The sequence below is a fragment of the Drosophila hydei genome, unplaced genomic scaffold (assembly GCF_003285905.1).
Source record: "Drosophila hydei strain 15085-1641.00,03,60 unplaced genomic scaffold, DhydRS2 tig00000250-arrow-arrow-pilon, whole genome shotgun sequence".
Taxonomy (NCBI): Eukaryota; Metazoa; Arthropoda; class Insecta; order Diptera; family Drosophilidae; genus Drosophila; species Drosophila hydei.
Window position 1 is genome coordinate 873,655 of NW_022045696.1, and position 22,261 is coordinate 895,915.

The 22,261-nt window shown below is 39.8% G+C and overlaps 1 protein-coding gene across 4 annotated transcripts; it reads right to left on the reverse strand.

The window, feature by feature from the left end:
- Positions 1-566: 566 nt before the first annotated feature.
- On the reverse strand, positions 567-16,072 carry LOC111603351 (uncharacterized protein DDB_G0271670). 4 transcript variants are annotated; one of them, XM_023320895.2, is made up of 8 exons: positions 15,939-16,072; positions 9,848-10,759; positions 4,248-5,091; positions 3,957-4,116; positions 3,756-3,885; positions 2,731-2,918; positions 1,061-1,820; positions 567-987 (listed from the first exon to the last, which is right to left on the reverse strand). In XM_023320895.2, exons 2-8 carry the CDS (start codon positions 10,359-10,361, stop codon positions 908-910), a joined length of 2,676 nt encoding a protein of 891 aa, XP_023176663.2. In that variant the 5' UTR covers positions 10,362-10,759; positions 15,939-16,072; the 3' UTR covers positions 567-907. The 4 variants fall into 4 exon arrangements, with proteins under 4 accessions (XP_023176663.2, XP_023176665.2, XP_030079529.1 ...); XM_023320897.2 differs by having other exon boundaries at positions 4,248-4,479; positions 15,939-16,036; XM_030223669.1 differs by lacking the exon at positions 15,939-16,072 and adding an exon at positions 15,048-15,182.
- Positions 16,073-22,261: the final 6,189 nt, after the last annotated feature.

Here is a 22,261-nt window from a genome sequence, read left to right on the forward strand (position 1 = left end):
TTGTGTGACTGTGTGTAGATATGTGTCTGTGTGTGTGTGTCTGTGTGTGTGTGTGTGTGTGTGTGTGTGTGTGTGTGTGTGTGTGTGTGTGTGTGTGTGTGTGTGTGTGTGTGTGTGTGTGTGTGTGTGTGTGTGTGTGTTTGGTTGTTTTGTTGGTTCGCTAAACATACAACATTTATGTGGTTTTTACTTTTTCTTTTCTTTTTTTTTATAGATTTTTTCTAGCTTTTCGTTATATATAAATATAACTTTGTGTTTAGATACATTTTAGGTGGCTAAATATTTGTATACATACATATACATATACATATACATATACATATACATATATATATATGTTAGAACTTATTCAATATGTTTTTTTTTGTATTTAAAATGTGCGGTTCTCTCTATCTCTGTGTGTGTGTGTGTGTGTTGCTGTTGTAGCCCACTAGTTGCATTTGTTGTCTGCGATTTTCTTGTTGTTGTTGTTGTTCTTCTTTTGTGTATAAAATTATTTATTAAAAATAATTTTCTCTTTTGTTTAAATATGTATTTTTCTTTGTTTGTTTCCTTTTTTGTTTTTATTTTTTGATTTTCAATATCGATGCTTGAATGTTGGGCGGAACTGTTATGCTTGTTGCTGTTGTTGCTGTTGCTGCTGCAGCTGTGTGCGATTGTTGTTCTTGTTGTTGTTGCTGTTGCATGGCAGAAATCGAAGAAACAAAGAGTTGAGTACAAGAGGCTTGTCTACTTGTTTTGTTTTTCATTTCGTTTTTGTTTTTATATTTTTTTGTTTGTTTTGTTGTTTGTTAAATTTTTTATAAGGTGGGAGCTGTTGCACACAATTCAGTTGTTGTTGTTGTTTTAGTTGATTTAGGTGTATTATTATTGTTATTGTTGCTGTTGCCGCTCTGACTGTTGCAACTTACTGCGCCGCAGTGCCGCTGCGTATCAAGAAATTGTAATTGCGATCCTTGTCCGTCTGATGAAAGCCAGCAGCATGTCCTGCAAGCAATAGAAGGATTAGAGATTGCTAGAGAGTAAGTACTTGATATTTATCTAGGACTCTTGCGCTTACCATTGGCTGCGGCCGCATTGGGCGCTGTTGCAGTTACAATGGTGGCGCCAGCGCTGGCACCGCCATGGAACTTGATGTTGGCGCCGCGCGTGCCGCCCAGCAAATGCGTCGTCGTCGTCGCCTGCAGCTGCGTCTGCGTTTGCGTCGGCGGCGAGGAACTGGCCGATGAGGCGGGCGACGTTGATGAGCTGGACGCTGACGATGAGGACGACGATGAGGACGATGACGAGGAGCCATTGAACGAGGACGACGACGAGACCCCGCTCGACGAGGAGCTCGGCGATGGCGACGGCGTCGATGGCGTTGGTGAGCCGCGTGTCGTCAATGTTACGCCGGCCACATTGGGGCTGCCCGCTGGGCTGCTCTGTTGCGACGGCGACAATGCTGTGGGTGAGCCGTTGCTGTGGCCGTTGTTGCTATTGTTGCTATTGTTGTTGTTGTTGTTGCTATTCTTGAGCAGGTTTATGGCAACGGCGGCGCTGTGATTAAGCAATGAGCCCTGTGCAAAGTTGACATTGTTGTTGCAGTGCTTGACGCTGTTCCCATTGTTATTGTTGTTATGAGTGTTATTGTTGTTGTTGTTCTTAAGCAAGCCCATGGCAACGACGGTAGCTGCAGCGGCGGGACTCGACAGCGAAATCGCACTCTGTGCATAGCTGACAGCAGCAGCAGCAGAGGTCGCATTGTTGTTGTTGTTGTTGTGCTTGCCGCTGTTCGCGTTGCTCTTGCTTATCACAGATGACATGGCCGTTGTTATAAACTGCATAGATGGTGCGAGCGAGACAGCAACATAAAGAAAGAAAGAGAGCAAAGTTTAGCAAGTTTTGACATCGAGCGTTAAAAGTTTATAACAATTTATATTAAGGAATACAGACGCTAAGCTCATATAAAATTCTTGCGCATATTCAGCACTATATAACAGATTGAGGAGCTCATGGTTAAGCTATTTTCTAAAACCTTTTGCTTATCCCTCAAGCGGGCATTGGAACTATCGTGGATTTCTCATAGAACATTCAATTTTCTGAATATAAATTTAGATTCAGTTTACAAAGAACTTGGCATAGTGAATATTATGTATAATATTTTTATACTTTTAGTTTTAATTATCATATGAATATAATATAGAAATAGATTCTAAAAGTGAAATAAAAAATTTCAAATGTTTTTTTTGTTTTTGCCAAATAAATAAATAAATTAATTGAAATTTATATCTAATTAGAAATCGTTTTATTTACACTTTTATCAATAGTATATTTAAGCTTAACTAACTTTTAACTTTTATTACATCACAATGAACCAGTTCCAATCCAATAAGAATTGTGTACTATTGTGAACTGTTTATTTCTGGAAAACTCATCCATAAGCACTTGTATAAGTTTATAAATCACTTTGTCTCATTGTTCATGTTCATGGTTCATTTTAGAAAGAGCTACATGAACTTGCAAATTAGTTCATTATAAATTCGAATAGTCCTTTGATGGAGTTATTCAATTTGAAATGGAATTGCTACTGGAACTGGCTCTATAACTGATTCAGCTGACTAGTTCATTACAGTGCATAGCTTATTATTCGAGTTATGTGAACCAGTTGAATAGAGAACGTGGCGTATTTTAGCATTCATTTGCAATTTATTGCATATTCCGGACTAGACTCATTCAGTGTCAACTTACACCAGCGGCACAGACGGGCGTGGCGGTGCCGTCGAACAGAATGGGTGGGGCTGCTCCGGCCACTGACGATGGAGATAACGACGCTGATGATGACGATGATGATACTGATAAAGATGATGGTGAAGATGATGACGATGTGCTGTGGACGTTGGCGTTGCTGGTTGCCAGGCAAACGGCTTCATTGGCATCTGCAACATAAAACATAAACAAATTAGATTTTGGCAAAGTTTTAAGCAATTTCACACAGATAAATATAAAGATCAATCGATCGAGCCATGCGAATTGCATAAGACGAAGGTCGCGCGGGACGAACAGCCCGAACTGAAGTGCTGCAAATGATATGCAAAACTTGAGCTACTTTTCGCTAGCAGAACGCAAATGCAAATATCAAACAAATTGTTCGGTCTCAAGTGTTTCGTTGCAATGTATATAACAATATAATATATATATATATATATATATATTTATATATATATATATATATACTACTTCTACTTCTACTTTGTAGCACAGTCTCTTCTTCTTCACTCGTCTTCTGAAGCCTCTATTTAGATTTCTTTATGATGTCTGATCAATCGCTTTTGTCAGGCCTCTGCCTCTGCCATGTCTTGCCTTGTCTGTCTCTCCTCTCGAAATCAATGCTAATATGATCTATTTGTCTTGCATTTTCGACATCATACCGCCTGCTCCTCACCACCTCACTACCTGTTCAGCGCTGATTCAAGGACCCAAAGAATTTCCCCTTCGAATTATTGCGATGCACATGCAAAAAGAGTTCTTCAATAGCTCAATATTTAACTAGGTATTTTAAAACAATTTACGTTCGCTTGGCAATCAAATTTGCACTCGAGATTTGCCTCGTTCCCAAAGAGAAAAGTTGTGTTCATAAAAATAGTAGTGCTGCACTACACAAAACTCAAGCCAAACAGATGAGAAAAAGACTTGTTAGATCTTATATTTATCACTAAGTCTATTCAGTGCCGACCAGCTGCCTATGCACACATATCTAACAGCCATTAACCAACCTTTGTCGCTGAGTGGAATGCTCTGATCCGCGGGGCGTTTTAGGCTGCTGAGGCGCTTTTGCAGCTCAATCTTCTGTTTGGACAAGTTCTCCATCTCTGCCTCCTGTTCCCGGTTGTACTTTGACAGTTGCTATACAAAGAAGAAAATGAAAATGAATTACAGTTAGACGGAGAGAGTGAGAGAGGGAGACAGCCACATACCAAGACAGTTTTGTGCGCCTTGTCGAGTATTGTCAAATTGGATGTCTTTTTGCGATCCTCATCCTTGAGCGACAGCTCGTTCTTCAGCACCTCGTAGCAGCCCTTGAGGTGTGCGCGCCGATTCTTTTCTAGCTTATTGTGCACCTCACGCGTGCCCGCCCTGTGGAAAGAAAAGAGCATGCATTGAATTAGTTTAAATTAATGCTCTAAGCGCTACGCAGTCTAGAGTCTAGTCTAGTCGGATCAGTTTAAGGCTGATACGAATCACATAAATATGTTGACACTACTCACCCATTGCTGTTGGAACTGATGGTGCGTCTGCGACCGCCGTGTCCGGTCAGCTGAGATCCCGTCACTGGCGCCGAGCTGGAGGCGGATGCGGCCGAGGCCTGGTGCTGGCTGTGGTGGTGATGCTGTTGCTGCTGAACATTGAAGATGGGTCGGTACGAAGTGGTTGTTGTGTTCGAGGCTCTTCCGGCCAGCACATAGCTCATGTGCGCATCCTCCAACCCATGCGGTTGCGCTGAAATTTTATGGGAGGGCATTGAGTACGAGCGGATTCTGGCCTGCGGCTCAATCAATCGGCGTGTGGCCATCGGGGGCGGGGTAAGCGTTATTTGCGATTTGGGCGTCTGACTTGTCAGCGGCTGGAAGTTGGCCAAGGTCAAGCTGGCTGCTGAGCCAACTGTTCCAATGGCTCCTCCGGCTCCGGCTCCGGTTCCGGCTCCGGCTCCGGCACCGGCTGCATTTCCGGCACCGGCTATTGGCGTTTGCGTTGAACAGACGCCTTTGGCGTCTGCCAACACGTAATACTTGCACGGTAACTGGGAGCCAGCGCCCGCTGTTAGCTTGTGCTTCAGCGGGGGCGTAGTTCGAGCAGTGCTAACCGCAGCCGTGACCGTAGCCGGCACCTGCACCTGCAACGGCGATGAGCCCGATGCCAGCACCACAAAGGTGGACCCATCGAACCGGCCGGAATTAGCTAATTTTGTTGCAGTTGTTGTTGCTGCTGCTGCTGTTGCTGCTGCTGCTGCTGCTGCTGCTGTTGTTGCTGCTGCCACCGCTGCTCTGCCTGTTGCTACTTGTTGTTGTTGTTGGGGGTAGGAGTTGGTTTTGGACGAGGAATTTTCATCCTCTATAAAAATAAAATGAAAAGAAATCAAAAACATAAATAAATAAATACAAGCAAAAGCAACAACAACAAAAAAGTACAACTAAAACTAAAACTATATATGAAACACAGGTGAAAAATCAAATTTCGTAATATTTACCCAGTGAGTTCGCGTGTGTTGACAGCATGACGAATGGAATGCGAATATAAATGAAAATATCTCACTCTCGACATTAAATGAATATGGATGGAAAAGGGAACTGGAATGCAGTCAAAATAGCTTAAGGCTTTTTCTAGAGGCAGTTGGAATAGAACTATGGCAATTGTTGTCCCCGAAAGTGGATGCTATACTAGATATCGAGTATTTATATCTTTTGCCATTTGCTCAATGGAACTTGTTATTCAAATGAACTACTGAAATTATCTCGCTAGTTCAATGAACTAGTACTAGTTCTGGTTTAGTTATGCAGCTAATACTTAGCAAATACGGAACTTGTTCATTCAAAAGAACTAGTTTATTAACTAGTTCATTTAAATAGTAATGCGACTGAGCCCTACAAAATTTAATGATAAACACAATATTATGAAAACAATTTGAAACTAATATTAAAATTAAGATATTTTTATATTCATTTTAATATATTTTCTTTTGGCTTGAGAAACAAAAATGAGAATAAATTTAGCCTTGATTTTTTAGTTTGTCAATTTAACTACTCTTGTAATTCTAATAAATTTCAAGCAGTAAAGTATAACCTAACTAATTATGCTTTCTGTTAATGTTTTTTTATTTTTTATTTATTTATTTTTTTCATTGTTTGCAACTTCTAACATCCAGCACTACTATTTCTATGAACAACCGATTTTCAATGCATCTCTCTCTCTAAAATCATCAAAATGTTCAATTCTGAGCGAAGGTAACGGTATTTTTTCGAAATATATATAATAAGCAATTTTTATTATTATTTTATATTATTATTTTCCATCGGAAAAAGTAGCTTTTCATTTGGCTTAGTGCAGCACTACTATTTTAATGAACGGAACTTTATAGACTATGAGAGAACTCTGAGATATATTGAAAATATATATAACAATGTTAGTATATCTCTGTTACAAATTGGGGGTATTTACTGTCAAGTACCAAATCAATTTAAAAACCATGAGCAACAACAACAACAACAGCGACAACAACAAATGGATTGTCAAGAAAATTGTATATATATATATGTGTGTGTATGTACATATATTTATGTATGAAATGAAATTAGATAAGATGAGCATGAGCTGAGCGCAATAAATTTTGCCAGTGAATTCATATCGAATCAAATCATATGAATCATTTTCATTATTTGATTTATTTAGCTATATATAATTAAATTATACAATTATTTGAGCAATCAAGTGCTTTGCCAGCCAATAATGGACAATCAATATGCCAAGCGATTCACGTGCTGCGTGTGCTTGTGCGTGAGTGTTTAATTATTAAACAAAGTGATTACACAGAATACCCTGTAGTAGGTACTAGATAGAGGCTGATAGGTAACATCCTAAACACATGTGTTGCCTTTATCATATATCCACATATATCAGTGGCATTGTGCAGAATCTCCAATTCTGATTCTTGTCTATATATATATATCCGTATGTCTAGATGAATTTTGCAAAATATAATTCATTGTAGTAAACAGTTATTTGTAGCGAATTGTTGCAACTCTTCGAACCCAAATGACAGCTAAAGTCAATAGACATATACTGAAAGTTAACTTTTCTAATATATTGCTATACACAATCTTTATGTATCTGACAGACGACCGACAGTCTCCTTCCATATTATCGTATTTCTAGACACTTTTTACCATTTTAAAGAAACAAATATAAAAATGCACATAAATTAAAAGAATCTATAGAAGAGAATATATATATATATATATATATTATATCTTTATATGTATGTACATTACGCATAAGATTATCTGTAAATGTTTTATTTATGTAAATAAATTAAGCACAAACATAACTGAACAAGTCCACCCACACTCGAAGGTTTTATGATATCTCTTTAAAAAAAAAATAAGTCACAACTTTCGAAGCTGCACATTTTTGACACGCACACTAGCACAAGTACTCTTTCGCTCTCTCTCTCTCGCTTTCTCGCTCCGTACTTCCATGTGAGCAGAACAAATGCTGCTGCTGCTGCTTCACATTCGATCGCCACGTGCGCTTTTATCACGTGGTATATTACATACACGCACACCAAAACACACATACCAAGACGATAGTGACGATATATCCATTTCTTTTTGGGCGGCGCCGCTAGCGTCACTGACGTCGACGCTAACTGTGTTTGCGATTTCAAATTCGACTGCGACTGCGACTGCGAATGATGCGCCAACAGTAAAGCTTGAAGTGCGCTGAGGCGGCTCAGCAACTCTGTAAGTAATTCACGCTGCTCTGTCAGGCAGTTAGTATTTGTTTGTAGTTGATTTTCATTTTGTGACTGTGACATTTTTGTCTCGGATTGCGTTCTGTGGTAGTGCCCAGCGTCCGGCTGTCTTAGCACGCAACTAAATGGCAAATGTGACTTGAAAAGCTCGCGCGTCGGCAAACCTAACAACGAAATACATAATAATGCAAATTGGGAACAACAAACACACGGACCACACGCATACGTTAGCATATTACAGTTACAACAACAAGAAGAACATCAACAAAGACGACTGCATTTATCTCTAGGCGACAGCGAAGAGATGTACATTTTTATTGCGTGCTTTTAGGCGAAGAGTGTAAAAAGGGGGTTGAAGAGTGTCAGAGCGTTTATCCCGTATGGACAATGGATAACGGTGACTTTTCGCACAGACACAAACACACAAAGTCATGCGATGGTGTGAGAGAGCTAAGGAAGCAGTTCTTTAGCACAGCAACAACACCGTTGATTACACATAAATTCTCGCTAACAACGCATGTGAATGTATGTGTAATTGTGTAGATTCATACCTACATGAAATGCGAATTCTTACGCTTTGTTCTAAATATATCAAATATATCAAACGATTTCATTTATCAATATCAATATGTTGGTATTATGATTAACATGACTATAATTAATCAACTTTAACTAACTTTTGCATTTTTAAAGGGAAAGTTTAGAAACTTAAGTCAGCTAAAGCAAAGGCAAATTCAAAAGCCACCCACTCAAAAACTAAGCTATACGCTCTTCCATTTGCTTACTCACACACACATACAACCTCGCTTACGTACACATTTGCACATGTATGCAAGCGCTGGGTTGCATAACATTTGCAGTTGCCTGCTGCCCATTTGTTGTTGTTTTTGTTTCTGCGGAGCTCAGCTGAGCGCAGGCTGACTGACAACCAACACAAACACGTATGCATACGTACAACTCAAAAACAACAGAAACAGCAGCAGCGTTAAGACAGCTGTCCAAATATTACAAACACTAAATAACGGGTATGCAACAACAGCAATACAAATTGTAAGTGTAAAGAAAATAAACATAAAACATAACATAACATAAAAAGAAAGGCAGACGCTAATAAAAATATGAACGAGCTCTGTCCAAAAAGCAACAAAACAAAAAAAAATGCGTACAAAGTTCATTGACTTTGCTTTACACAGCTGCGACGTGCAAAAGAAAAAGAGAGTGAAAGAGATATAAAGAGAGCACGGAGAGCACGTCTCAGTTTAAATATTGTCTTTGCAAAGAAACCAAACACAAATAAGAAGCAACAACAAAGTAGAGAGAGTAAAGTAAAGGCACGCGCTCTCTGTCTCTTTTTGACGCTCTCTTGTGCGACGCTCACGTGGGGCTGCGTTCCCATAAACAATGGGTGAGTGTGTTCGCGCGCTTCTCTTTCTGCATGTGTGTGTGTAAATGCTGCCGATAGTATGACTAATTTGCCTGCCTGCTTGTTTTTCATGGTTGCGCTTGGCTGCCGACTAGCAAGAGACAAAAAGAGCGCTCAATCGAGAGAGTGAGGGAGCGAGTAGCGACATGACGTGACCCCAAACAACAACAGCAACAAGTACGAGCGTACGTGCAAAATGCCAAAGACAAAATGGTAATAACACACAAATATATATATTTATATTTATATATGTATATATATATTTATACATATATGTATAAATGTATTTGTATAAATACAAGTATGTACGTATGTGTATAAATTGTTTTGTTGTATGTGCCAACCAAATGAGTACAGCAAAAGCTACGCAAACGAATAAAGCGTAAGAATAAAAACAATATTGCTGCTTGGCTTCCACTACGTACCCCTCTCCCAACATTAGCTAAGGAAATGAGAGCAACAACAACACAGCTAAAGTAGGCAGCAAATTTAGCACATGCATATTTGGCTGGCTTGAGCTGAGCAAACAGAAAGCAGCAAAAGCGCTAAAAATATAACAGTACCTGCTGCTCTTATTGCCGCCGCACTTGCAATCTGGCAGCAAGAAAGCAGAGTGTGAAAGGCGGAGAGGGAGAGGTAGAGAGAAATTGCGATCGAGCCCGCCAGCTCTTTTTTTTTGTGTTTATGTGGCTGTACAGTGAGCGCCCACACAAATGCAATGTTATTATTGTTATTGTTTTTCTTTTTGTTGCTGCTGCGTTGCTAACAAGGTCAAAGCAAGTTTAAAGGCAGCAGCAGCTACGAGAGATCGACAGAGACACCGAACAGATGACAAAATGCATATGATATTGGATTGAGATTGATGAAGATGAAGCATGTTGTTAGAGTTAGCTTAATTCTAAATGTTGGACACTCACCCGAAATGATGTGACTTTCGCTGTTGCGTCCCGTTACCGTTGCTGTTGCCGTTGACTCCAACTGCCCATTACTGTCAGCGACAACGACCGTGGCGGCGCCGCTGCCAACGCCACCAGCGTACTCATAATCATGAGCAACAAGTAATGGACTGTGTGGACTGAGGCCGACCCTTGCTGCTGCCGATGATTCCGCTGCTGCTGCAGCGATGCCGTTAGTCAGTCCGTTATGGCTGTTTACGATGGCGGGTGTTGTTATTGCTGTTAGCGCGGCTGCTGCTGCTGTTGGCGTGTTGTTTCTGTTGAGTTGGCTTGCACTATTGTTGTTGTTGTGGACAATGCTTTTGCTGCTTGAGTAGATAGTGCCATTAATGAAATGCACTGGCTGATTCTGCCCGCCAATACTGATGGCAACGCCGCCTCCGCCGCCCGCCATCAACGGTGAACGCTGGAGCTCTTCCTGCTGCTCAAGGTATTGAGCAGCTTCCAGTAGGTTTTTTATGCCGCCCGATGACATAGCCGCGTCTCAACCAGCCGCCCACTCTCTCACAAGCACACACACACACAGGCACGCACGCACACACACACACACACACACACACACACGCACACACACTTAATCGCACTCACACAAACAACGAACACGAGAGAGTGAACAAACGAGCAACCGAAAGAAAGAGGGAGTCACTTAGATTTGGGTCGACACGTTTACAGTTGAAATTTGGTAAGTTTGTTGTTGCTTCTTTTCGACTTATGCTTCTTCTTCTGCTGCTGTTTCTTATTGTTGTTGCTTTTGGTGTGGGATGCACTTTAGTTGTTGTTGTTTAGTTTTTGGTGGTTGGGTATTGCACTAGCAATAGGCACCGTTACTTTTGATTTATATTGTCTAAGTTTTTATGTATGTACACATGTATGCTGAAATGAGAGTAAATCATATTGGAATCACAATTAGTATACAATATGACTTAGGGAACAAATTCAATCATTTTTAAAGCTCAACAAAAGATCAAATTCAATTATTTTAAAGCTCCACAGCCAAAAAAAAAACTAACAACATTAATATCAGATTGACTGAAACAGGTTTTCGATTAGATCAATTTCAACTTATTAATATTAAATAATAACAATTAAAGAGAAAAGAATACTACAGTAAAGGTTTTTTTGTACATCGTTTAGCCTGATCATTTTCCGATATCTGTTCGCTTTAAATGCATCGAAAATAGCTTGAGTCTTCATTAAATTCTTCATAAATTTTATATCACCGCAGATATGCAACTGAAATATTCCGTTTGCTTCAACAAACACAACTATTCAGCGAAATTTAGAAAAGTATATCGATATAACGAAAAGAACATTTTTGTCGCCTGTGCTTGCAGGAAATTTAAGAGAGCAACGCTGCGATCATGGGCAGCTGTTGTGTTTGCGCTAATTGTGCACAACTGCGTGGCGGCCGTAACACACACACGCACACTACACAAATATAAGCGCAAACGCAAACACAAAATACAAAGGCAAAGACACGTACAAAGGAGCGAACGCCACAACAAGTTGCAGAGCCCCGACGCGTCGCGACGCTGACGTCGACGTTGACGCCGACACAGCGGTCGCCTAACAATGAAAATTACATCGACGCGTGCGCGAATTCGATGTCGACGTCAGCTGCTGTTGCTGCTGCTTTTATAATATATTGTACCACGTATATATTTATATTTATATATATATATATGTACATGTACATATACATATAAATATATATATAAATATACATGTCTGTATGGGTGAGACCATTGACAACTAATGCTGCATTGTATTTCTATCATAAGTAGCCCCGTGTTCATAATTCATAAAAAGGTCAAGGGTCGATCCATTCGACAGTCGACACCTGGCAGGCAACAGAAGGATATTGCAGCCGGCAGACGACTACAAAGCTAGCCGAAGGCAAAGAGAGAGAGAGAAAGCCAGAGGAAGAGAATTGGGAAGTTCGAGACAGATGTTGTTATTACAGGCGACGCAAGCTTTTTGGCTCGCAGGAGCTTTATTTATTGTTGTTCCTCGCTGCCAGAGCTCTTACTCTCTCGCAATTAAGCTCTCCCACTCTTTAGTACGCGTGCTTTGCCTTGACATTAAACGCAATTTGATGGTCGCTTCAGGGTTGGCAGGAGCAAAGCTTTGTCGGTATAGTATGCATGTATGTGTGCACAAATATGCACAAATTCACATACATGTACATACATACAGTTGTGTTTTTGTTTTCACAGGGTGCGACAGTATGACATTTGGCGTTTGCAAAATGCAAAGAGAGTCAGAGAGCGCCAGAAATTGTAATGTGGTTAATGGGAGAGAGCGAACGTGCGTGCGTGCGTAGTAAAGGTTGACAAACTTGCGCGTGGGAAATTTCTATTAAATATTCAAATACAGAGCGCTTTAAATAGAATACAATTCGCAGTAATTGCCCAAGTTAACTAGAAGAAGAAAGACGACCACGAGCGCCCACACACCCACAGACCCTCACAAACCTCATACATGGGCCGTGTTGCGGTCACCATTTGAGAACGTGACTTATAAATGTTGGCGAAATTCAAATGTAGCCCGCTCGATGACGCGGCGGCTGCCTTATCAGAATTCTCTTTGTAACCAGAAATCGACCCTGTATGCAAAAAGAAACAACAGCAACCCCATGGGCCAAGGGTCGCACCTTAGACGTCTCATCATATTTCCCAATACTTTATGGCCCATTGTCGTCAGGCTTTCTTTCCATCTTTCATTCTTTCTTCTTCCATCTTTTTTCGGGTGAGAGCATCGTGTGAAAGAAACCTTTCGAGAATAGCCCGTACCTAAGCAATAGGCAAGGGGCATGGTAGCAAGGGGAAGGGAAATGGCTATTGCCATTGTGAACCCAGTCAAACTAATTCCTATCCGAGAACTTAAACCGGAACCTTTTTCCACATCATCTGAGAGCCAAGAGTCAAAAAGCAGAAGAAATTAAAAAAAAAAAAAACAAAACAAAAATGCAAATCTTTTAACTTTTACGATAAACTAATAAGACACAATTTGTTTAGCATTGTCGTTGATTGAAAAATAAATTCATTTCTGATAAGTAGAGTAATGGAGTAAAGATGACTCAAGGCCCAACTAGATATATATATATATGTATATATATCGTATTAGTTATCTGTATAAACCAAGTGTGTGTATACTAATCCAAAAATGCTGTAGATCGTCGCTATATGGTCACTCGATACATTGAAACTTAATATTTTGAGGTACATAAAGCAAAGCAATATATATATGCATGTACGTATATAACGGCATCTGTAAATAACCCAATTATGATACGAACACACATACATGTATATGTACAAGTATCCATGTACATATGTGGGTATTGCATAAAGGCCAAATCCGACTCATAAGCAAGTGACGATGATTCACAGATAACCTGATTTATCTCAATTTCAAGTGTTTCGAATACTTTAAGAGGGGCGAATGGAGAAACTCAAATTCACTTTTGATTATCAGAAAGTAATAAAGTTTTAGAAAGCTTTTCGGCGTGTTTCCTTTTTTCTATTTACGAGAAAGTAATTTTTATATCAATTTTCCTATGTATTATAGTTTACTTTGGTTAGATATTTTGATCGGTCAGAAATCAAATCTTTTAAGGTTATTTTTTAAATAACTGAAGGAATTTCAAGCAATTGAAATTTATATTTGATCAACTTTCCATATAAAAAGTGTAACACTTAAAAAAAGCTTAGCTGCAGGATATTTCGTAGTCGACCAAGCTCGTATCAATATTGTTAACGATCGTGCGTGATCGTACGTGTACGCTATGCTGTCACGTGGCCATCTCTAGTTTCAAGCTTGTTATCGCAACAGATGCAAAAAATATGTATGTTTGCATGTTGTGTGTGCGGTATGCACGTACGTTTGTATATAAATGTATGAATATATGTGTGTTTGCAAGTAGTTCTGTGCCGAATGACGCATACATACATACATGCAAGCCACGGCGCCAGTAGCTCTCGCTCTTTGCTTTCAAAGTCATTCGTAAGCAACTGTATGTATGTATGAATAGATCTCTGTTTGCATTGTGACTTTCTACGCACGTTTGTTGTTATTTTTATTGTTTTTTTTTTATTATTTATCATATAATGGTAAACATTGAAAACTGCAGTTAAATGCAGAAGAGCGGCGCAAGTTGGGAATGTAGAAAGTGAATTTGAAAACAACATAATCATTAAGCAACTGAAGAGCTTATAAAAACAAAAGAGCAGCTGAAGTGGAAAAACACAAAACGCAAAACGCAAGGCGAAGAAAGCAAACAGAAACAAAAAAGTTCTGGTGAAGCGAGGGATTTCTTTAGGTTCAGATTTGCACACAAAGAGACACGCAGCCAATGCGAGAGCCACAGATGGAACACACACAAACAAATACAAACACACTCATGCACATACACAGGCAGCTAAAGCGACCCACACAATCTTAGATACGCACTTTCTTTGAATTTCGTTCTACCGTCGGTTTATTATTGTTGCTAATTTCGAAAACAAAAAATAATAAAAATAATTGTGTTAGCAGCATGAATGAAGAGAGCAATAAGTTGCTTTTGCAGTTCATGTTGTTGCTGCCGATACTGCTGGTGCTACTGCATATAAAAATAGCAAAACGATTGTCTAGCGGCCAAGAGAGTGAGTAACACGAGAGAGCGATGTTTGTGTACGTTGCCTGTCTATGTGTGCGGGTGTGGGAGTCGGATAAAGGACATTGATAAAGAGAGCGCGCGAGAGAAAGAGAACTGGTTGAAGTCAACGTCAGAATTGTGCCGACGTTGGCAGCGCTGCTTTGCTAATGTTGTTGCCGTTACATGCATATACATATACATGCTTGCATATGTATGTATCATTTACACAAATACACCATCGAGTTTTGTCATGCTTGTATTTATACAATTTATTAAAAACAATATAGCACACACACACAGCGACAAAGACGACAGCTGCATGAGCCAAGGCACGCGCTTTGTGGCATGGGCACGAGAAAAAAGCTTACGCACACACACTCTCACACACACGAGAACAGCGAAAAAAGCTAAACCACGAATTCGAAAATGGCTCTGTTTGGTTTTTTTGTACTTTTATTTTTTATATACACACTTATGATATTTTCAAATGAAGATTTTGTAACTTCTATGTTGTGCACCTACTTTTTTAATCTTATTTGTTGCCAAATTGGAATTGGAAAAAAAATAGTAAATTGTTATTACTGACGCAACGGACTGACGTCGTCTGATGCTTGCTGCGACGACGACGCGCACGGCACGGCTAAACAACGAATAATGAAAACGGCAGGCGGCAACGCCAACGTTGACAAACTGCCAACAGCGCCAACTATAAAGACTGAGAGAGTAAGAGAGAGGGAGAGAGAGAGAGAGAGAGAGAGAGACAGAGAGTGAGAGGGCAAGAGAGATGAAGACACGAAAAGAGCAAGAAGGCGAGGGAGAGAAAAAGAGGGTGAGAGAGAACAAGAGCGTTTCAGTTAGCGCTCCATGGAGCTTGCGCGTGCTTGTACTGTTTTTTCTTCTATGAGTGTGCATGCGTGTGCATGTTGTATGTGTGTGGGTGTGGGCCTCTGTGCCTTAGTGTGTAGGTGAACTGGGAGAGCGCAAATATGTATGAGAAAAGCACGCGCGCCATGTACAAAATGTGTCTGTTGTGCATGCTGGCAGCGCCCCGCCCCACCCCGTACAAGTAAGCTACATTCACACACACGCATACACTGGTATATGCATGTACATATATATGTATGTATGTTAGTATATGTGTATATATGTAAGTATTGCGCACTGAAAAGGGCACATGCTAAAAACAAAGCCAAAAGCTGACGAACTGGTCCGCAGCAGCAGCAAAAATCGACATCGCTGCGCCCTGCACTTTGAACCGAAATTACTTTTACACTCTCTCACACACACAAGCACGCATTTGTGTAACAATATACATAGTGATGTATACAGTATGTTATATGCGTACATACAAATGAATGTCGAAATGCACGTATGTACAAATATGTATGTATGTATTTCTTGTTTTGTATTTACCATTGATATTATGAACAAATTCTTGTTTGTTGTTTTTTTTTTACACACATACACTTGCACGTCGAAACTATCATATACATACACTCGAAAAAAATAAACGATAAAATTGTAAAAAATTAACAATGGTTCTTAGCTAGCTGCTGGTTTGGTTTGTTGTTTTGTTTTTTTTTTTTTGAATTATTTTTGATCGTTCGCTCTGTTACTCAGCTTCTGCTCCTACCCGCACACACTGCAATGACACAAGCAAGCACAAGCAAGCAAACTAAATGCTGGCACTGTCGCTGGCTTTTACTTTGACTGGCACAGTTGCCGTCGCAGTCGCAGTCGCAGTCGCAAGCGTTGCGCCAACAGCAGCAGAAGCATTCGCAAAAACAACGAAGGCAAACGCACAGTGCAGCGAGTGCGCGAGAGCGAAGAGCGCGAACGCACGTGACGTGGTGCCGTTAAAATGTGTGTGTCATTGTTTGTGTTTGTGTGAGCGCGAAACAGGAAGAAGAAATAATAACAACAACAGCAACAGCGGCAGTGGCAGCGACGGCGGCAGCGGCAGCGACGGCAGCGCTATGTAATTGTAAATAGCGGCAGCAAGACTATTAGGGTGGACCGATTCGAGGCGTAGGCCCAAATGCGTTGAAAATTTCAGAGAATGGTTTATTTTTTAATAAACTTTAAAGAGAACTGATAATACCAAGGCTGGGGTTACTTAGCGGCTGCTGTTGCATTTGCCAATAGTGTTACAATTACGACACATGTAAGATGATTGTGTTTCATGTTGGTACTGATATTTTTTTATTTTGTAATTGCAATATTTATCTATAAAAATAAATTTTTTGTAACGAAAGAAAATTGATTTAAATTTGGATTTATTTTTCTATGTATAAAAATAAACAATAATTATTAAAGTTCAATCATAATGAAAAATCGGTGAGTATTCATAAGCTTAATATTGGGTTTGGGGCCACCCTAAGATGCTATGTTTATGCTGAGCCACTACGTCTGCAAAGCCAATATCAACTGCGACAGCGGCAGCGACTGCGGCAGCTTCTTATGCTGCGTTCGAAGCGTCAACAGTTGTAAGCTTTTGGTTTTGTTGTTATTGTTGTTGCTGCTGCTGCTGTTACTGGTGCAGTGCAGCCGCTTTTTATGCACTGTTTCGTTTTCCAAAATGTTTTGTTGGCCGGGCTTTTGTTATTGTTATGATGCGTCGTCGTCGTCGTCGTCGGCAATTTCGAAACGTGCTGGCATTTGTGTGGAACGGAACTTGTTTTGATATGCATGGGCTCGTCGTAGTGGCAGCACTGCCAGCGTCGTATGTAATAGCTGCAGCGGCTGCGAGAGCGGCAGCAGGCTTGCAGCCCCAACAACAGCAACAGCAACAGCAACAGCAAATTGTTTGTTTTTACAATTCCTCTCGCATTTTACTTTGTTGTGCGTTTTTCTGTATATGCACACATACATATGTATGCACATATATATCTACATACTTGATGAGGGGGCAGCTTGCAGCACAGCCGCTCTGCGTCGCGCTGCCAGCGTCGCTGCCAAGACAGTGAAGTTTGAAGAAGGTTCATTGTACTTTTTTGGGTTTCATCTCTGCCCCTTTGTTGCGCTTCTTCTAAACATCTGACAGCATTTCGTTGTTACGTTCCTCGATGCGTTTATGTTTACGTCTATATACTTCATTATTACACATGAACGCATGTGTATGTGTGCATATGGGTCAAAATGTTTTATTTGAAATGCGTAATTATTAGTTTTTCTGTTATAGTTGCTTCTACACACACACACATTTACATACACCAAATATATGTAAATATGCATAAATTGTACATACATAGCCAAGATATGTACATGTCTACATGTGTACATCCAACTGGCGAAACAAGTTGTTGACGTGCAAAGCAAAACAGGAATATGAGGCCAGCCTCAATAGAATGCAACGAAAACTGGCTGAAATCTTAACTGATAACTGCTCACATTCTAGATACGCCAAAAGAGAACATATATTCACAAACGTATAGAAATACCCTGGGTATCTACCGGGTATTTTAACTTACACACAACCCCATAGATAGATACCGCCTTGTTCATTAAAATAGTAGTGCTACAGAGCGCTAAATTTTTTGACAACAAATATTTTGTATACGTAATACGATTTTATGTTGCAATTCTCTGCTTTGCATTATATTCTTAAAAAAACAGTTGGAATCATTTTATTGTGGAACGTTAAGGGCACTACTATTTCTATGAACAACTGTTAGTATATAGCTATCTAAGGACATCACCTAGATATACACGTGTCTTTCTTATTTATATTGATATTCGAAATGGTTAAACACGAACTATATTTAACATTTGACTCCCTGACTGCGTTCAATTTGCTTAATCAATTTGCATTTTTATTTATAATATTATTTATTTGCGCAATTGTTGTTATTTGCACACGCGCACAACCTTTTTAGTGCGAGGAGCCCTATATAACATGCAAGTTGGCCTGTTCGAAAAACAGTTTTTGCTTTCAGGCCCATTGGATGGGTAGAAATAGCCTTGAAACCATGAAACTATTAATTGGTACTCTTATTGGTAATCTCATATATCGTATGGCTCGCAAGATTCCATTATACCTAAATATCCATTCTCTCAGCGATCATTGTGCTCCTAAGCATTACTGATCTCTCCTCAGCCCAGTGCGAATGCCAGCAAACGACTAAGAAACGACCTCCGCTAACAAAGCCCCCACAAATAACTTCTTCGCCGAAAGATGACTGCCCAATAGTTACGACTCCCGCTTGCCCTCGGATCACAACTCGGAAGACTAAGAAAACAACAACACGAAAGCCAAAGAAGACCACGACTTGCAGGCCACGAAGGACGAAGAAGACAACAACACGAAAGCCAAAGAAGACTACGACGTGTAGGCCACGAAGGACGAAGAAGACAACAACACGAAAGCCAAAGAAGACCACGACTTGCAGGCCACGAAGGACGAAGAAGACAACAACACCAAGGACAAAGAGGACAACAACTCCAAGGACAAAGAGGACAACAACACCAAGGACAAAGAAGACAACAACACCAAAATCGACAACCACAGAAGCATGCCCAACAACAACAACACCAGTACTATGTCAAACAAACATAACAACCACAACAACACCATGTTCAACAACAACAACAACACGTCCAACAACAACACGTCCAACAACAACCACAACATGCCCAACAACAACCACAACAACACCATGCCCAACAACAACCACAACATGCCCAACAACAACAACAACAACATGCAAAACAACGACAACTACGAGACGTCCTACAACAACACGTACAACAACCAGGACGACAACAACAACGACACGAAGAACAACAACCACAACAACACCATGCCCAACAACAACCACAACATGCCCAACAACAACCACAACAACACCATGCCCAACAACAACCACAACATGCCCAACAACAACAACAACAACAACAACATGCAAAACAACGACAACTACGAGACGTCCTACAACAACACGTACAACAACCAGGACGACAACAACAACGACACGAAGAACAACAACACCATGCCCAACAACAACCACAACATGCCCAACAACAACAACAACAACATGTCCAACAACGACATCTACGAGACGTCCTACAACAACACGTACAACAACCAGAACTACAACAACAACGACACCAAAAACAACAACCACCATAACAACAACTACAACGACAACGACGACAACAACATCCTGCCGAACTATAACCACGCCAAGAACAACCACAACAACAACGAGAACGACAACCACAACAACAACACAACGCCCAACGACACCAAAAACAACAACCACCATAACAACAACTACAACGACAACGACGACAACAACATCCTGCCGAACTATAACCACGCCAAGAACAACCACAACAACAACAGCGACAACAACCACACGAAGGCCATCAAAAACATGTAAGCCCCGAAATCCGTGCCGTCCCTGCGGACCTGGTGGCATACCATGCTACGGATGCCCATCAAGACAGTCGTTATGCGCGGAAGTATTGGCCCAAATTAACGATCTGAAGCGGATAATTAGGAGATGTGTCTGCGGACAACCTAATTACCTGATACACTAGGCAAAATATTTTCCTAGTGACAAAGCAAAACTTTTTTCCCAATTGAACCTGTTGACTATTGCCTAAGATGTTTTATTTAATTTTTTATATTTTCAAAAACCTTTTAAAAATTATGATTTTTTTAAATAAAGACATATTTTATACATACTTTCTGTGTGTTATTTATTTTGCCTGAATCTGGCTAGAATCCTTTGAAGTGTTACCAAATTGTGGAAAAACTATTTTGTGTTATGCAAATTCTTAATAAGTGAGATTATGAAATGAAAAATGACGTCTTTTTGACTGCAGAAAGCTCACTCTACTTACCTTGGACTTCAAAGAAAGCACATGAATTAATATCAACCGCCTTATCCTTATAGGTGAGTTTGTACGATATAAAGAGGATTTACTGTACAAGAAGAAAGCAGAATAAATATACAGAGGATGTTTTTTTTAGAGTCTTACAACTTCAAGTGGACAAACTTTAACCTATTTGACTGCTCATTTAGCTGTTGATAGTTGTTTTTTATTGAGTTTGGCTTGACATTTATTAAAATAGATTTACATTAGAGCAATGCGTGCAAATTAATAACGTTTTTATCAAAATATTAATTCCGTTTGTCGAAACTCTGCGTGCACTTCGTTCATATTATGGCGTAGATAATGATGAAGTCCATTTTGAATAGCTGCATAAATCAGTAAAATTGTCGCACAATCTAAATATATCATAATATATTGAGTTTTGTGGAAACATCATAGAAAATTACTGTTTGCTCTGTTCTATGGACTGGCAAACTTGTTAGTCCATATATCTTCAAGACTGAGAATGGTCGTCATTGTGCTGATTGCGAAAGTTGCTGTTCCAGATTACAACTTGTACGAACATATGGTCAAAATAATAGTAGAACATTGTTGTCATATCATTTTCTAGCCAATAAACTTAATTTCATTGATATTAAAAATATATTTCTTTATTTTATTCTGATATCAACTTAGGTAACTCTAAAAAAAACACTCGATAGGTGCAAAATTTTTTGCGTCATTTCACACTAGATCCAAGCTTTTTGAATTGTGTTGTATAATTTATTAATTTTCTTTTGGCCTTTTAGACTCAACCTTGAATTTTGGCTCAGAATTCAGCTTAATTGTAAAGTTCAATTTACTAGATACTCAGATAAATGGCTGCTGCTACTGGGGATGTTCGCTCTGTGGGCGTTTTTTCTACCAGAGAACATAAATAATGTTTTGATTTGTCTGATTTTCCAACGTTCCATAGTGTTTAGCTGGCAAATTTCTGAAGCATAAACAGTCGAGTCGCAATAATTTGTACCCCACCCCGGTAAGTCGCAAATTTCAATAATTCGTATAAGCTGCTGTTCCCTTGAAAAGAAACTCATGAATTCGTAAAAATTCCATACATTTTGGTCGCCTCATTAAGCCGCAGTTTTTCTTCGACGCAAATACGAATTTACCTCTTATAAATTGTAATTTTCCCTCGAAGCCTTTGGCAATTCGTAATGCAAAGTGAAATTTGCTGTCAGTTAAACAACCGTTAGGATTTGTAGACAATGCCGCCCTCATGTTGCTACAGATGCTGACTTAAAGAGTTTACGTAAAACATAAAATCGTAAAATTGCTAGACCCTTGCCAGTTTCTTTATCGGGATTCCACTGTAGTTATATTTGTCATTAGCTTACAAGGTATAGAGACTAGGGCTGTTGAGCTCCAGGTTAGATTTTGATTATCATATTTTGATTATCATATCCGAACAGGTAAGTGAAGCTATTCTGTAATTCATATAGAATTTTATAATCAGCTAGCTGTAGTAGTATTAGTTATAGTAGTATTAGTATTAGCCTGAATCTTTTAAGCCTGAACTGGCCGTTCCCAATCATGTCACTTTAGCTTTACAATCGCCGCATGCCTCCTAGAAATATTCTCCCATATAGTTAGTAGAGCAAAAGTCTGATATTCAGGCTGAAAGTTACAGCGCTTGAGTATAAAATCGAGATAATAGACAGGTCTATCAACAGAGTTGGTCAACACAAGTGCGATATTTGGCAATATTAGCTCTGAAACTGAGGACGCTATAGCCATGCCTCCAAGAGGCGTCCGTTTATAGTTTTATGGAGGAAGTCTACAGTGACTAAGCTGTCTAATTTTGAAACTCTAGCAACAGTCTAAGAATTTTCTGATAAGCCACGCCCCCCACGCCC

Excerpts from the sequence above, each read along its gene's own strand:
- LOC111603351 (XM_023320895.2), bottom strand. The coding sequence starts at position 10,361 with ATGTCATCGGGCGGCATAAAAAACCTACTGGAAGCTGCTCAATACCTT. Across the intron at positions 2,919-3,755 it reads CATTCCACTCAGCGACAAAG|ATGCCAATGAAGCCGTTTGC; the intron begins GTTGGTTAATGG and ends TTTATGTTGCAG. Across the intron at positions 988-1,060 it reads CAATGCGGCCGCAGCCAATG|GACATGCTGCTGGCTTTCAT; the intron begins GTAAGCGCAAGA and ends TATTGCTTGCAG.